This window comes from Canis lupus, chromosome 2 (genome assembly GCF_048164855.1).
Source record: "Canis lupus baileyi chromosome 2, mCanLup2.hap1, whole genome shotgun sequence".
In the NCBI taxonomy this organism is placed as follows: domain Eukaryota; kingdom Metazoa; phylum Chordata; class Mammalia; order Carnivora; family Canidae; genus Canis; species Canis lupus.
Window position 1 is genome coordinate 29,438,950 of NC_132839.1, and position 18,420 is coordinate 29,457,369.

Here is an 18,420-nt window from a genome sequence, read left to right on the forward strand (position 1 = left end):
ATTATAATTATTATTAGAGTATGAATAATACTTGCACTTGAATAATAAGCACTTGTTAACTCTGAAATCATTAAGAGGTTGACACTTCTTGAAAATAACTTATTAAAACAATCTCCATTTTATGAAATTTACAAATATCACTGAGCTGGTATTAGATCTTACCTTATCCCAGTACTGTTTTTTAAAATATTGAGATCTCTTTATATATAATTAAGAGATCTGTCAATTCAACCGAATTAAGAAAAACTATATTCTAAACACCTCAGAAAGTTATATATTTATAAAACAAAATAGACCTATTTTGAAACAATTAGCACAAGTAGCCATTCAGTTAAAATTAACCATCTTTTCCATTCAATCTCTATATACTAAATTCCTTATAGAATTTTCTTACAACCCCTATCTCCCCCATCCAAAATATGTTTTTCCACTGAATCAAAGAACTTATACTTAAAATTCCAGGCCAATTTCTTCCCATTAAAAAATAATTTTTACATATACGCATATATGTTGATTAAATAAAATATATAGGTTGTTTACATGTACACATACAAAATCAAAACCTTTAATATTAAAAGTATACAATACTACTTTCACTGGTGATTTAGCAAGATACTAGGTCAACAACAAAATCTCAAAGAGAAACTAAGAGTTAATGTACTTATCCATAAGGAATTGCTACTCACATTGTAAAATAACTTTATATATACGAAGAATGCTCCTAAAAGATTTTGAGGAAAACCGTCTCATTTATTTAGGAGGGGGAAAAAACAGCTCCCTAATTTTATAATAACATGCATAAATTTCTCCATCAAGAATGTATATTACAAATTATCCATTAGTCCAGCAGTTATGCAGGTGAGAAGTCATGACAGCTACACCCTCTAACTAACATACTAACATTAAATGGTGCTGAGACTACTGTTTGGAATAAAAGTAAAACAGAGAATAAGTGGGAATTCTGTGTATGTAGAATAAACTCTTAACAGCTTGACATTTTATTTTAGTATTACATGAGTTGAAATTATTTCAAAACAAGGCAAGTACCACAGCCTAATAAATGTGTGTCCTAATGTTCTATTTAGTAAAATATCCTACATTAACTAGGTACTTCCAATAATAAAAGTACTTATCAACCACTTGAAAGTGAAAAGTAAATTATGCTCAAAGCTCTGAGAAAAATGATATTTTGTAGCCCCTTTAAAAAGTCATAATGCTTTAATAGAATTTTTTAGACAGCCTTCATATGTATAAAAATAGTGCAATTTTTTCAAAACAAATATAACCTAGATAGTATTTTACAACTATTCCTTTTTCCTCAAAAAATACATTATATGTGACAGAGAAGTCCCTTCCTCAAAAGAATGCCAGTTCTCCTTTGTTTTCCTCAGCTTAGATTGTCATATTCAATATAATTTTGCAGTACCTAAATATGTTCCACTCCGAAAATTAAGAGCTATACAAAAAGACCATTTGTGATACTATCCTTGATATCTGAATTCCAAAAAGGAGGGTTTTTAACAATAAAAAAACTCTGTTGAATATACACATTTTATACTCACACATCCACAAGTAGTACATAATCTTTACTGTCTTCTGGAATTCTACAGGAATGTCTACAGAAAAATCCTGGTAAAAACAAGGTCCCACAGGAAAATTGCCAGGAAGAGGTGGCCAATTATTTTTTCTGCCTGCAAATTTTAAAAAAATTATATTAGGACCAATATGTGCTATTCTTATTCTTGGTTTCATAACAAAGAACATTATTTGTTCTTTTAATAGATGTTTTATAAATCAAATACTGTATCTCTACATTCCTATATATGTATAGCTTTGAAAGCTAAGCTTTGCATTTTTAAAAATTTTCCCAAAGTAGGGGCACCTGGCTGGTTCAGTCAACAGAGCATGAGACTCTTGATCTAGGGTTGTGGGTTCAAACTCCATGTTGGGTATAGATTACTTACAAATAAAATCTTAAAAAAAAATTTCCCCAGAGCATCTTTAGAAAACATTAATATATGTACAGCTGATATACAGACACAAAAAAAAAAGAGCACAAAGACATACCCTGTGACTCTACCCTAAAAACAAATCTATTTCTCCAAGTCCTAAGCGTCTGGCTGTCATGTGAATGCCATGCAGTTTTTAAATATCTACAACTTCCTCCTCAGCATCTTAAGTCTTTGAATATAATTCCTAGTCAATGTGAAGAAGGAAGACCAGCGTAAAATCTTCTGAGTTTTCTACTGTTAACTCCATGAAGAAACAACACAATTAACTAATACCAAAGACTCAAATTTGGAAATCTCAAAATCTGACAAAAATAATATTCAAGGGATCCCTGGGTGGCGCAGCGGTTGAGCACCTGCCTTTGGCCCAGGGCGCGATCCTGGAGACCCGGGATCGAATCCCACGTCGGGCTCCCTGCATGGAGCCTGCTTCTCCCTCTGCCTATGTCTCTGCCTCTCTCTCTCTCTCTGTGTGACTATCATGAATAAATAAATAAAATCTTTAAAAAAATAATAATAATATTCAAAATATACATTAAGAAAGCCATAAAACTAGGAGAAAACATGAAACAGGAGAAGGAAGCTAAGGAATTATAACACCTTCAAAAACCTAAAGGAAAAACAAATTCAAACTATGAGGAGGGAAAATGTGTCTACATAAAGACATGAAACTGAAAATAGAGATTGGGAAGTGATGGGAACAATAAAAACACTAAAATTAAAGCAAGAAGTCAAAACATTAAAAACAGAAGGTAAACACAAAAAAAAAAAGGCCACTTCTCATTTTAGAAATTTTTGCCACAATTTTTGAAAATTCGATTTTATATACTTTATATAGACTAAGAAAATTTTACAGTGGAAAACAAGAATGACCTATGTCTGATTCTTTCCAACATGTCTCTGCTATTTATAATTCTTTCCAAATTTTATATTCATTTTTCTTACAAGTCTCATAATATTTGAGAGGAGGAAAGAATAGTAATGTTAGAAGTAGGATCTGAGAACAGAAGTGCCTAGCCATTTATTGGCTAGGGGGCTTTGAGTACCTTAAACTCTTGAAGACTGTAAAATCTGAAGACATCTGTAAAATCTTATGTTTCTTCATAAATTTAAGAGTAGAAATAACAAGAGAATAGCAACTATATCACCCTTCAGAGAACTGTACTAATAATTAAATGAGTTAGTAAGTACTTACATGAATTTCCTACTCTGAATTTCCTACTCTGTTACTATCTTTACTAAAATATCTCCCATAGAGATAACTTATATTAGTCAATACTAAGGACATAGGACAGGTTTTATTACAGGTATTTCAGAAACACTGATCTCAAATAAACCTTTAATTTCTCCTTTTAAGATATTGTCTCCAGTGTCACAAGCAACAAAATGGCCAAGGATAAATGTGTCCTCAGAAGGCCCTAGGCTTACATGCTTTTTTTTTTTTAATAATCTTTGAATATATAAATTTTATTTTTAGTTTTTAAATTTGTTAATTAACACACAGTGTAATATTATTTTTAGGTGTACATTATAATGGTTCAACACTTTCATACAACACCTGATACTCATCACAGCAAAGGTTCTCCTTAACCACCATTCTCACCCACCTCCCCTCTGGTAACCATAGAGTTTATTCTCTATAGTTTTCCACAGTGTTTCTGGATTTGTGTCGCTTTTTGCCCCCTATGATCAGTAGTTTTATTTAATTCCACATATGAGTGAAATCATATGGTATTTTTCATTCTCTGACTTAGGCTTACACAGTCTAAGATATGGAAGAAATAGTTCAGTATATTGTTGTGGACTAAGCCCCGTCATTCCATCACTATCTTAGACATAGTAACAATGACTTGTCTAGCTCTTTATCCCTTCTAGGCCAGACACTGCTACCTTTCTCTAAGATACTCCCTTGAAGTGCCCTTTAGTAGTCACAGTCTGCACAGATTTCATAGCAAATGATCAATTCAGTACTTCTTTCTTTGGCATCACTGAGAAGGCTTCCCAGAGTCATGCCACACATTTTTTTAACATGATTTGGCAGGTATGTTATAGTTTTGAGGACAAGGGCAGATAATTAGAAACTGGGCTGAATAAACAAAAGGTAAGAGTCAAATTTAGGGCACCCTCCCATTGTACTCTTAAAGCTTCAATAGATTCAAAGAGGGCCCAAGTGCAGGATCAAAGACTTCTGGCCAAAATCTAAAATTATCATATGCACATTTACTTCCTGTGTTGATAAAGCTAACATTGTTTTAATCAAAAAACTATGCAAATCAGCCAAGATCAGAGAGCTACAGAGTAACAAGTTGGAAATCTGCTGTCTGATCTTGCTAGAACAGGAAAAAAGGGCATGGCCTTGTCCATAAACCAGAATGACTTAGAGCTAGCATAGGCATAATTTAAGTGTTTCAAAGTTATTTTTATTTCAAATTTCTTTGGATACTACCATGTTGACTGAGATTTTGCATTTCTCGTTCTCGACGATCTAATTCTGCTGCTTTTCTTTCTAGCTCTTCTTGGCGCTTAAGAAGCTCAGCTTGGGCCAAGGCATGTTCCTTAAACAAACAAACAAAATATCAATGCATGAATAGGTTGTCAGAGGTAGAAAATCCTGTAACACTACTATACTATCTACCTTTTTTTAAGTTAATTCATTTTTTAGTCATCTCTACACCCATTATGGGGCTCGAACTCACAATCCCAAGATCAAGAGGCATACAATATTCAAAACTTAATTCAAATGCTCTTCCAAAATACAGGAATTCACTTAAGATTACAGTTTCAAAAGATAATATGGAGATATTTGACTGATTTTGGCTTTTTTGTTATGAAAACTGTCAGTGAGACTATTGGGCATATTAGAACAGAACAAAATTCTATCAGTAAGAGTAATCAGAGTCCTAATTGGGAAAATAAAATCAAAGTGACCTCTGTGCATAAATGAGAATGAAGAACAGAGGGAACAACTGAGGCAAAACAGACAAATGGAGAAATGACCACTGAATTGCCTCTTAAGAATTGGCTTGAACAGTACCTAAGGTTTCCAATGCAAGAATATATAGTATCTTCTATTTTAGAAGACAAGGAGATGAAGGAGGATATGATTAAGAAATTCTGGGGATGCCTGGGTGGCTCAGGAGTTGGGTGTCTGCCTTTGGCTCAGGGCATGATCCTGGGATCAAGTCCCAAATGAGGTTCCCTCTGAGAAGCCTGCTTCTCCTTCTGCCTGTGTCTCTGCCTCTTTCTCTGTGTTTCTCATGAATAAATAAATAAAATCTTAAAAAAAAAAAAAGAAGAAGAAAAAAAAATTCTGGTCTGTAACTCCATCTGCCTTTATGTAATATGAGATATCTTCTTCATCTCCTTTATTCTCATATTTTTGTCATCTGTTACTTCTTACCACTGTCCTTTCCTTAGCCATTACAACTCTTTTCCAATAGTTTCTATTATCCTATCATTGGTTTTATAATAGCACTATGCATTAAACAGTGAAACCAAAGTAACAAAGATTTCCCTCAACAACTGTGCATCAGGAAGATATATGAATTCAACAGCTGCTAATAATACAGTGAAGCAAATATTATAAGCTGAAAAGAGAACTGTATTATAGGGTTGATAAACTAGCTAACCCAAACTCAAAAAGTAAATTAAAAATTAAATAAAGAAAAGAAATCAAGCCAACTTATAAAGAATTCTTTGAAGATGCTATTTATATTGTAATTTCCAATACAAATCTACCCACATAACATGAACTAACCTTTGCAATCTGTGTATAAGCTGGATGTTCCTCCGTTGGTTTCATTATTGCTGGTTGTGTACTGGGGACGTTAGGCATTTTCACAGTGCCTGGTGGAGGCTAGGAAGATTAAGAAAAGGACAAATTATGTAACACAGAGATCCAATTTTAACTTCTTTAAAAAGGCCTAACCCCAACAAAAAGCAAAATGCCAAGAATTCCTCTCTTCCTCCTCTAGTTTGTGGTATAGTGCTGCTTCAGTTCTCCATCTCTATCTCTATTTTCCCAAATTCATTCTTCAACTCTCCTCCCGGATGCTGGATGCCAAGCGTAAAAACACAAAACAAAATCTTTAGGTATTCCTTTTTAGTACAACACAGATAGCACCAAACTGAAGAATTTACATTAAGGTTAACTCTTTCCACTAAAGAAAGGTACATGCCTGGCTAGAAAGATAGCAGAGTAGGAGGAACCTAAGCTCAGCAACTCCCACAGATACAACTAGATTTCCACATCAACAGAAATAATCCAGAAACAGTCCAAGGACTGGCACAACAAACTCCACAACTAGGGATGCCTGGGTGATTCAGTAGTTGAGCATCTGCCTTTGGCTCAGGTTGTGATCCCAGAGTCCTGGGATCAAGTCCTGCATCGGGCTCCTTGCGAGGAGCCTGCTTCTCCCTCTGCCTGTGTCTCTCTCTGCCCCTCTCTCTGCGTAACTGTGTGTCTCTCATGAATAAATAAAATCTTAAAAAAAAAAAAAAAACTCCACACCTAAGGCAAGGAAGAGGCCATATCAAAGAAGGTATGAAGGGTGAAGATGCAGTCTGATAGCAAAAAGGACCACAGTCAGCCTCGGTGAAGAAGGAGCCAGGGGCACAGAAAAGAGCGGAAAACAGACTTTCACACTGGGGAGCCTGCTAACAGGAAGGATGAATCTCCGTAATATCTGCCTTTTAAATTTCATGAGTTCTTAAAACCAGCAGGACTAAACCCAGAATTTTAAAAACCAGCATGCTCAGCTCTGGAAGAGCCCAAAAGATGTTAGGAAACAAGAGTCCCTCATCTTAATGAGACACCATGAAAAATAGCCTATGCAGATGCAGTACAGAACCAGCAGTTTGAAAAATGCCATGGGCAGGTAAGAAGGAGAATAATTTGCACATCTCAGAGCATGGCCTGAGGAGACAGGGATTATGGAAAGATCTCTCCAGGAACAAAGGAGCTGAAAAGGTGACATTTTCCTCCCCTGCCCCTAGCATAAGTAACAGTCACCTAAGGAAACCAGAGCTGTGTGGATACATGCTACTTAACTTGCTTATACCAAGCCCAGCCACCTGTGTTTTGGCAGATCAGCCCTTCCCAGTTATGCGCCCCACCCCCCCCACCCCTCAAATCCTGGTGCTATGGTGTCTCTCCCTGAGAAGACCAGTGCAAACCCAGCCAAAACCACATCTCCTGACCTGCTTATTTTGCAGGACTCAGTTCCAGCAGGGGCAGATATCATTTCACAAGTAGACCACTGCACACCTTGCTACTCAACAATAGGTAAAGAAAGCAACAGCAAATAAATGGACTAAAGGAAAAAGATGCTGAAACTCAACAGAGCACATGCAATACACATGCCCTAAACCACCACCCTGGGGAACAATGACACTGCACTGCAGGGCACTATAATACCTCTTCTTCAAAGGCTATTAAGAGTAAGATAAGTAGCTGACTTCTAACACACAGAAACAGACACAGAGAGTCAAAGTAAGACAGAGTAACATCCTCCAAATCAAAGAAAAACACCAAACCACAGCAATAGACCAAAGAAAAATGAATAAGATATCTGATAGAAAATTTAAAATAGTGATCATAAAGATATTCACTGGACTGGAGAAAAGAGTGGAGGACTTCAGTAAGACCCTTAACATAGAGATTTAAAAAGAACTAGAAGTCAATAATACAATGAGTGAAATTAAAAATACACCTGATAAGAATAAATAGCAGGCTAGATGAAGCCAAAGAATGAATTAGTGATCTGGAAGATAGAGTAATACAAAGTAACCAAGTTGAACAAGGGAAAGAAAGTATGCAAATTGAGAATAGAGAATTCAGCAATTCCATCAAGCATAACAACATCCACATTACAGGGATCTCAGGAGAGAGGCAGAAAATTTATACTAAGAAATAGTAAATGAAAACTTCCCTAATGTGAAGAAGGTAACAGATATCCAGATCCAGGAAGCAGAGATACCCCAAAAACTTCAACCCAAGGAGGTCCACACCAAGACACATAGCAATTAAAATGGCAAAAAGTAGAGATAAAGAAAAAATGTTTAAATCAGCAAGAGAAAAGAAGACCATTACATACAAGGAAAATCACATAAGGCTACAAGCGAATTTTTCAGCAACAACTTTGCAGGCCAGAAAGGAGTGGCATGATACATTCAAACTGCTAAAAGGGAAAAATCTGCAGCCAGAATGCTCTATCCAGTAAGGCTATCATTCAGAATAGAAAGAGAGACAAAGAGCTTCTCAAACAGACCACTAAACCAGCCCTATAAGAAATTTTAAAGAGGACTCTGAGTGGAAACAAAAGATCGTAAGTGAAAGTATGAAAAGTAAAAAACACAAAAGCAGTAAAAATAAGTATTTCTGTAAAAATCATTCAAGAGATTAGTAAAATAAAAGGATATGAAATATGACATTATATACCTAAAAGGTGGGAGGAAGAGGAGTAAAGAATGGGTTTAACCTTAAGCAACCATCAACTTAATATAGACTGCTATATGGAGAAGATGTTACATACAAAGATAATGGTAACCACAAATCAAAACTCAGTAATAAATATACAAATACTAAAGAGAAAGAGATCTAAGCATATCATCAAAGAAAGCCAATGAACCTGAAAGACAGCAAGAATCAGAGAAAATCTATAGAAACAACTACAAAACAAATAACAAAATGGCAATGATTACATATCTATCAATAATTACTTTGAATGTAAATTGACTAAATGTTCCAATCAAAAGACACAGGATGACAGGGTGAATATACAAATAAGACCCATCTATATGTTGCCTACAACAGACTCATTTCAGACCAAAAGGCACCTGCAGATTGAAAGTGAGGGAACAGAAAAACATTTATCATGCAAATAGATGCCAAGGAAAGCCAGGGTAAACAATATTTATATGGACAAAACAAAGAACACAAGAGACAAAGAAGGACATTATGTAATAATAAAGGGGACAATCCAACAATAAGATACGACAATTGTAAGTATTTATGCATCCAACACAGAAGCACCCAAATACATAAAATGGTTAACAAATACAAAGGAACTAATTGATAGTAATACAATAATGGCAATAGTAGGGGGCTTTAACACCCTACTTGCATCCATGAGATACAGAGAGAGAGAGAGGCAGAGACATAGGCAAAGGGAGAAGCAGGCTCCATGCAGGGAGCCCCCAATGTGGGATTCAATCCTGGGACTCCAGGATCACGCCCTGAGCCAAGGCAGATGCTTAACCACTGAGTGACCCAGGCGTCCCTAGGAGCTGGTTCTGTGACAAGATCAACAAAACTGATAAATTAAAGACTCATTACAAAAAAGGGGGAGGAGCTGCCCAAATAAACAAAATTACTAATGAAAGATGAGAAATGACAACCAACACCAAGGAAATACAAACAATTTTAACAGTATATTATGAAAACCTATATGCCAAAAAACTGGACATCTTAAAAAAAATGGATAAATTCCTGGAAATATATAACATGCCAAAAATTAAAGCAGGAAGAAACAGAAAATTTGAAGAGACCAACCTCCAGCAAAGAAATTGAATCAGTAGTCAAAAAACTCCCAAAAACCTAAGTCCAGGACCAGACAACTTCACAGGAAAATTCTACCAAACATTTAAGGATGAGTTAAGACCTATTCTTCTCAAACTTTCCCAAAAAATACAAGAGGAAGGAAGACCTCCAAATTCATTTTATGAGACTGGTATCCCCAATACCAAAACCAGATAAAGAGAACTACAGGCCAGTATCTTTGATGAATATAGATGGGAAAATCCTTAACAAAATATTAACAAATTAAATCCAACAATGTATTTTAAAAAATAATACACCATAATCAAGTGGAATTTACTCCCAGTATGCAAGCGTGGTTCAATAATTACAAATCCATCAGTGTGATACATCACATCAATAGGAGAAATGATAGAAACTATATGATCATTGCAATAGATGCAGAAAAAAGCATTTCAGAAAGTACAATATTCATTCACGGACAAAAACCCTCAACAAGGTAAATCTAGGAAGAACATACCTCAACATAATAAAGGCCTTATACTAAAAACCCACAGCTAATGGGGAAAAACTGAGAGCTCTTCCTCAGGTTAGGAACAAGAAAAGGATGTCCACTCTTACCACTTTCATTCAACATAGTATAGGCAGTCCTAGCCACAGCAATCCTACAATAAAAAGAAATAAAAGGCTGGGGGACCTGGGTGGCTCAGTTAGTTGAGTGTCTGACTCTTATTTTGGTTCAGGTCATGAACCAACCAAGGTTGTGAGATCAGGCCCCAAGTCACACTCCGTTCTCAGTGTAGAGTCAGCTTCTTTTTTTTTTTTTTTAAAACAACTGTTTCCTTTTTTTAAATTTTTTATTTATTTATGATAGTCAGAGAGAGAGAGGCAGAGACACAGGCAGAGGGAGAAGCAGGCTCCATGCACCGGGAGCCTGATGTGGGATTCGATCCCGGGTCTCCAGGATCGCGCCCTGGCCCAAAGGCAGGCGCCAAACCGCTGCGCCACCCAGGGATCCCATAGAGTCAGCTTCTGATTCCTCTCCCTTACCCTGTGTCTCATGTGGATGCATGAGGCCATGTCCATGTTCGTGTTCTTGCACTCTCTCTCTCTTTCTCAAAATAAGTAAAACCTTTAGGGGAAAAAAGGGAAATAAAAGGTATCCAAATTGGTAAGGAAGAAGTAAAACTTTCACTATTTGCAGAGGACATGATACCCTATATAGAAAACCCTAAAGACTCTGCCAAAAACTTACTTAAACTGATAAATGAACTCAGTAAAGCTGCAGGATACAAGTATCAATGTACAGAAATCTGTTGCATTACTCCTTTTTTTTAAGAGAGGGAGAGTGGGAGAAAGGGCAGAGGGAAAGGGAGAGAGAGAATCCTAAATGGGCTCTGGGGGATTATCTCACAACCCTGAGATCATGACATGAGCTGAAATCAAGAGTCAGTCACTCAACCGACTGAGCCACCCAGTGCCCCTGTTGCATTTCTATATACTAATAATGAAGCAGCAGAAAAAAAAAGATTAAGAAGACAATCCCATTTACAATACACCAAAGATACTAAGATACTAAGATACCTAGGAAAGGTAAACAAAGGTTTTTCACCTAAACAAAAAGGTGAAAGAGTTATACTCTGAAAACTATAAAACACTAATAAAAGTAAGTGAAGATGACACACAAAGAAATGGAAAGACATTCCATGCTCATGGATTAGGAGAACAATTATTGTTAAAATGTCTATCCTACCCAAAGCAATCTACACATTTCATGCAATCTCTATCAAAATACCAATAGCATTTTTCACAAAACAATCCTAAAATTTGTATGGAACCACAATGACCTCAAATAACCAAAGCAATCTTGAAAAACAAAACTGGAGTTATTACAATCCCAGATTTCAAGTTATACTATTAAGTGTTAGTAGTTAAAACAGGATCCACTGGCATAAAAACATATAATACATCAATAAAAAGAACACAAAATCCAGAAATAAACCCACAAGTATATGGCTGATTAATCTCTAACAAAGGGGAATGAATATATACAATGGCAAGAAGACAATTTCTCCAATAAATAGTGTTGGGAAACCTGGAGTGCCACATGCAAAAGACTGAAACTGGATCACTTTCTTTCACCATACACAAACTAAACTTAAGATAGATTAAAGATCTAAATATGAGACCTGAAACAGTAAAAATCCTAGAAAATAGCACAGGTAGTAATTATTCTAACATCAGCTAACAATATATTTCTAGATATATCTCCTGAGGCAAAGGAAATAAAAGCGAAAATAAAACACCTGCATCAAAATAAACTTCTGCACAGTGAAGGAAACAATCAAAAAAATTTTTTATTGGAGTTCAATTTGCCAACATATAGCATAACACCCAGTGCTCATCCCGCCAAGTGCCCCCACTCAGTGCCTATCACCCAGTCACCCCAACCCCCCACCCACCTCCCCTTCCCCTTGTTCATTTCCCAGAGTTAGGTGTCTCCCATGTTTTGTCACCCTCACTGATATTTTCACTCATTTTCTCTCCTTTCCCCTGGAGGGTATTATGCTGAGTGACATAAGTCAATCAGAGAAGGACAACCATTATATGATCTCATTCATTTGTGGAATATAAAAAATAGTGAAAGGGAATAAAGAGGAAACAATCAACAAATTTAAAAGGCAATCTATACAATGGGAGAAGATATCTGCAATGACCTCAAATACGTAAAGAATTTATACATCTCAACGCCAAAAAAACAAGTAATCCAATTAAAATGGGTGAAGTCGTTAACAGATACTTCTCTAAAGAAGACATCCAAATGGACAAGAGATACATGAAACAGTGCTCAAAATCACTCATCAGGGAAATGCAAATCAAAACTACAAAGAAACCACCTCACACAGATCAGAATGGCTAAACTCAAAAACACAAAAAACAATGTTGGCAACAATGTGAAGAAAAAGAAACCTTCTTGCACTGTTGGTGGGAATGCAAATTTGTGCTAATTTCCACTGTGGAAAACTGCATGGCAGTTCCTCAAAAAATTAAAAATATAACCACTCTACAATCCAGGAATTAACACTCCTGGGTTATTTACCAAAAATACCTAAGCACTAGTTCAAAGGGATACATGCACCTCTATGTTTACTGCAACATTATTTTCAATAGCCAAATTATGGAAGCAACCCAAGTGTCCATCCATAGATGAAGAGATAAAAATGTATATACATATACATAGACTGCAATATTATTCAACCATGAAAAAGAATGAAATCTTGCCATTTGCAACAACATAGATAGATCAAGAGAATATAATGCTGAGTGAAAGAAGTCAGAAAAAGACAAATACATTATGATCTTATTTGTATGTGGAATTTAAGAAACAAATGAGGGCAGCCCCGGTGGCCCAGCGGTTTAAGCGCCACCTTCAGCCTGGGGTGTGATCCTGGAGACCCAGGATGGAGTCCCACGTCGGGCTCCCTGAATGGAGCCTGCTTCTCCCTCTGCCTCTCTCTCTCTCTCTCTGTCATGAATAAATAAAATCTTAAAAAAAAAAAAAAAAAAAATGAGCAAATGAAAAAAGAAAGATCAACCAAGAAACAGACTCTTTACTATAGAGAACAAACTGATGGTTATCACAGAGGAGGTGGGTAGAAGGATAAGTGAAATAGGGGATGGGGATTAAAGAGTACACTTATCATGATTTTTTTAAAAAATGATATCCCAAAAAAGTAAATAGGAGTGCTTTTGACAGAAATCGATCAATGCCCTTTGAAAGACTAAGAAAGGAGGCTTTAGGGAGATAGAAAATAAACTGCACAACCTCCACTTCCAATGAGGACCAGTAGTATTTGAAAGCAGCTGCAAGATAAAAGAGCAAATAGATATTTACAAGACCATCAAAGGGGAACTGGCCAACTTACTGTATAAATATACCATGCAGTCATCAAAAGGAATGAGTTAGAGATACAGAAGACTGCCTTTTAAATAATAAATGAAATAAAGTGAACTATAGAATGAATGCATATAACTGTTTTTTTGCTTTTATAAATACACACTTGTACACACCCAGAAAAACAGATGGAAGCTCTCAGCAAACTGGTATCAGGGGAATTTGTACATTTCGCTTTATATACTTCTCTATTATTTGCCTCCCCCCTCATAATATACTTTTTTTAAATTAAAAAATTTATTTTTGGGATCCCTGGGTGGCGCAGCGGTTTGGCGCCTGCCTTTGGCCCAGGGCACGGTCCTGGATATCCGGGATCGAATCCCACGTCAGGCTCCCAGTGCATGGAGCCTGCTTCTCCCTCTGCCTGTGTCTCTGCCTCTCTCTCTCTCACTGTGTGCCTATCATAAATAAATAAAGGTTTAAAAAAATTATTTTTAAAGTACTCTTTTAAATGGCCATAGGAGGAGGAAAAGAGAAAGAAAGCACACAAGCAAGCAGCTGCAAAGAGAAGCTCAAAGTTCAGAACTATCAACACCAGAAGACTGCCAACAATGTACCGGGATACTATCCTGACGCAGCAAGTAGCAGTCCTAAAAAGGAAGCCAGGCACAAGAGAAGAAATAACTGAGAATACAACTAATTCTTAAATTCATATGAAAAAGCCAAGGACTAAAAATAGGTCAAAAAATTTTGAGAAAGAGGAGGGCAGATCTATGATATCAAAGCTTATTATAAGGAGATAGTAATTAAGAAGGTGGTACAGATGGCAAAGATACAGAAATCCACCAATGAAGAGAAGGGACACAGAAATAAACCCACACAAATGCAGAAACTTGATACCCAACAGAGGAGACACTCTAAGTCAGTGGAGGAATAACGTAGTAGTCAATAAATGATGCCAGGAAAACTGGCTACCCCGAAATAACAGTTAAACTAAATTTCCTATTTCATATCACACAAAAATAAACTCCAGGTGGATGATCTAAAAGTGAAAAAGCAAAACTTACACGTTTAGGAAAAAATATACGCGAATATTTTTATGAACTTAGGGTACATAAGAGCTTTTGAATGTAAGTGAGCTCTAGAAATTTCTGTGTATTTTGTCTATGATGTATCTCAAGTGCCTAAAACAATGCTTGGAACACAGCAGATCCTCATTAAGTACCTGTTAAATTAAGATTAGAAAAACACACAAACAAGATAGACAAGTTCAACTACAGTATCCGCCGCTTTCTGTAAGTTCCCTTTATATCACTTATAAAGTAACAGCTTTTTTCATAAAATTGAAGAAAATCAGATTTCTTTAGATTAGTGAAAACAGGTACTAATGTAGGTCTTTTGTAAAAGTAGTGTAACATGAAATTTCAGAAAGCACTTTATGCCATTTTGGTTTACGAATAGTTTCATAGGTATGCTCTACTTTTCAAAGTAGGGAGAACCTGTATATTCAAACTTAACAAGTGAAAAGCCAAATCACAGACTAGAGAAAATTGGTTATAATGCATATATAATGCTACCCAAAATACATAAAGAATTGCTACAAATCCACAGAACTATTAACTATTAATAGAAAAATGAGCATAAGATCTGGACAGACAATACAAAGAAAGAAAACAGGAATGGTCAATAAAAATATTAATAGTTCAAACTCACTTGGTAATCAACAAATGAAAAAAATAGTGACATATTTCACAATGATGAGGTTGAAAAACATCAAGTCCAAAATATCAAAATTTGGAATTCCAGTATAAATACAATGACAGCATATATAAAAATTAAAGCATATAACCAAGACAGCATTTCAAAAGCAATGAGAACAGCCAAGATTATCAAAATGGTGCCAAAACAATTATTTAAATAAATGGTTTTTGGGGAAAAATCAGTTTTCTGTACCACACCACAATAAATCTCAAGTGGATATTTTTTTGTTAAACTATTAAAACAGAACATAGCATAGTACATATAATATAGAAAACTTTTTGATCTTGGGTTGGAGCAAAGGTATTCTAAATATTTTAAAGGGATGAGGGGGAAGAAATCATAATGAAAAGGCAATATATCTAGTAAATATTTAGAAGTTAAATGATATAGAATATTTCATAACCACGATTAAAAGGCAAGATCTAATAAGCAACACATGTAATGGTCAATTGGTTAAAACATTTCATTACATACAAATCAATTTTAAAAATGGATGAATATCCATTTTATGTAAGATCTGTATGTATATAAGTTACTGAGAAAGACTACATTTTAAAAAGCCCTTAACAAGCAGCTTACAAAATACATACAAAAAATAAACATATTAAAAATGTTAACCCCTCATTTGTAATCAAAAAAATGTAAGCTTCATCTAATTATTTTTTAGATCATTACTACCATACAATTATCATGTTTTGGAAAAGATGTGGTAAAGTGAGTATTCTTATACATTGATAATGAGTGTATAAATGAGTTTATATAATAATCTTAGAGCTTAATTTAGTATTATGTGCAACAGCCATAGAAGTATTTATATTCTATGACTCACAAATAGCCAGTTTTTTAAAAATATCACAAATAGCCAGTTTAAAAAAAATAATGGCCCTTAAGTCTCACTCTCTTGGTTTAATATGTAGAGACAACAGAACAATGACCATATAAAACGACTAGCAAAGTTAGTGTGGCAGAAAAATCACATAAGAAATTATCCAAAAATTCACCCAAGGTGAAAACTTATTTTAAATTCTTTACTGCTTTAAATAACAAATGAAGCATCAAAGACAATTCATAAGATAAAGATGAAGACTCGATTAGAGCTAATAACTTGATATATGTGAGATGTAGAATAGCAATGAGAAAGATTGGAGAGACACAAATATCTGAGAGCAGTTATATTAATCTAATAGCTATTATGCTAATAATTTCTTCAAATCTGTACATGTTAGCTAGATCACCGTCCTGTTCTGGGATTCAGTATTTTAGCCACCTCAAAACAAGTAAAGCTCTGGCCACAATCTTTAAAGACCTATATTGATGATGGCTTCTAATTCTACTTCAACTTTTCACCTTTGCACATGCAGTAAAAAGAAAACTAATGAAACTATCCACTCAAGACTTCCATTCCTGCAAAGGCATCAATATTGGAAAGGAAGAGGGGATCCCTAGGTGGCTCAGCAGTTTAGCGCCACCTTCAGCCCGGGCCTGATCCCGGGTCCTCAGATGGAGTCCCACATTGTGCTTCCTGCATGGAGCCTGCTTCTCCCTCTGCCTGTGTCTCTGCCTCTCTCTCTCTCTCTCTTCTCCCTCTGCCTGTGTCTCTGCCTCTCTCTCTCTGTGTCTCTCATGAATAAATAAATATTTTTAAAAATTGGAAAGGAAATATAATTATCATTTTTTATTGATCTTACATACATAAAATCCTAAAAGTCTGTCAAAAACTGTTAGAATCAATGATTTCTATAAAGTGGCAGGATACAAAATCAACACAAATAAATCAGTTGCATTCCTTTACATTCATGATGAAGCACTGGAATAAGAAAGCCATACACGGAAGAATCAAAAACAATAAAATAGGGCAGCCTGGGTGGCTCAGCGGTTTAGCGCAGCTTTCAGCCCAGGGTGTGGTCCTAGAGACCCAGGATCCAGTTCAGCCCAGGGTGTGGTCCTAGAGACCCAGGATCCAGTCCCACGTCAGGCTCCCTGCACGGAGCCTACTTCTCCCTCTGCCTGTGTCTCTGCCTCTCTCTCTCTCTCTCTCTCTGTCTCTCATGAATAAATAAATAAAATTTAAAAAAAAATACAATAGGTGATGGGGTAAAAGAGTACACTTATCACGATGAGCCAAACAACGTGTGGAACTGCTGAATATTGCACATCTGAAACTAACATAACACTCTATATTAACTATCCTGGAATTAAAACTTTAAAAACCTCAATTTTTAAAACTTGGCATTTTAACTGGGATTCCATCAATATAAAAATGTTTTGTACAACAAAGGAAACAGTCAACAAAACTAAAAAGCTACAGAATAGAAGATATTTGCAAATGTCTTATCAGATAAAGAGCTAGAATCCAAAATCTATATAAAGAACTCACCAAACTCAACACCAAAAAACAAACAAAAAAACAGTCAAGAAATGGGCAGAAGATGCAAACAGACATTTCTCCAAAGACGACATACAAATGGACAACAGACACATGAAAAAATGTTTGAAATGTAGAGACAACAAATGAAAAAATGACAAATTTGTCAAAAATGACAAATGAAAAACATTTTTCATTTCAAAATACACTCTGGCTCAATATAATTAAGAACATTATAACAATCAAGGTAACACAGTAATATAGAGATTTTTCTATCACCTAATGAGCTCTCTGCACTGAAAATTCTAAAGATGTTTCACTATTAAATAAATAATGCAGAAGATCTCTTCAAGGCTCTGGTCCATGAGTTATCTTTCTGATGCGCAAATATATGTTCTCCTTCCTGATTTTCTTCTATATTCTAAACACACCTATTCAAGAAAATTTCTCCTTGTTTTTTCCTGTTCTCTTCCATCAGTGAACCAATAAAGTGTAAGTTTACTCAGGGTCTAAAGCAATGGTTCTTAATGTGTTTATAGATACCCTGCATCTATAAACCCCTGATACTTTTTGAATATGCAAAATCTGGGGCGCCTGGGTTTGTTGATTAAGCATTTGACTCCTGATTTCAGCTCAGATCATGATCTCAGGGTCCCGCGCCAGGGATCCATGCTCAGAATGGAGTCCGCTTGAGATTTTCTCTCTCCCTCTCCTGCCCCTTCCCCCATCCCCCAGCTTGCTTGCTCACACTCTCTCTCTCAAGCAATAAATAATAAATAAATCTTTTAAAAACGCAGACTCTGGTCCCCACTATGAACACACAGATTCAAAAACTCAAGGGGATGAGGAGAAA

The 18,420-nt window shown here is 35.7% G+C and overlaps 1 protein-coding gene across 3 annotated transcripts in view; it reads right to left on the reverse strand.

Annotated features, from left to right (window-relative positions):
• Positions 1-18,420, reverse strand: part of SCAMP1 (secretory carrier membrane protein 1) — a 120,960-nt gene that overhangs the window by 59,336 nt on the left and 43,204 nt on the right. For 2 of the 3 annotated variants that reach the window (XM_072794028.1, XM_072794038.1), the window contains 3 exons: positions 5,767-5,865; positions 4,456-4,564; positions 1,563-1,691 (listed from right to left, as the gene is read on the reverse strand). In XM_072794028.1, coding sequence (XP_072650129.1) covers positions 1,563-1,691; positions 4,456-4,564; positions 5,767-5,865 — 337 coding nt within the window. The remainder of the gene's footprint in view (positions 1-1,562; positions 1,692-4,455; positions 4,565-5,766; positions 5,866-18,420) is intronic. The other variant, XM_072794045.1, reaches the window with a different exon arrangement.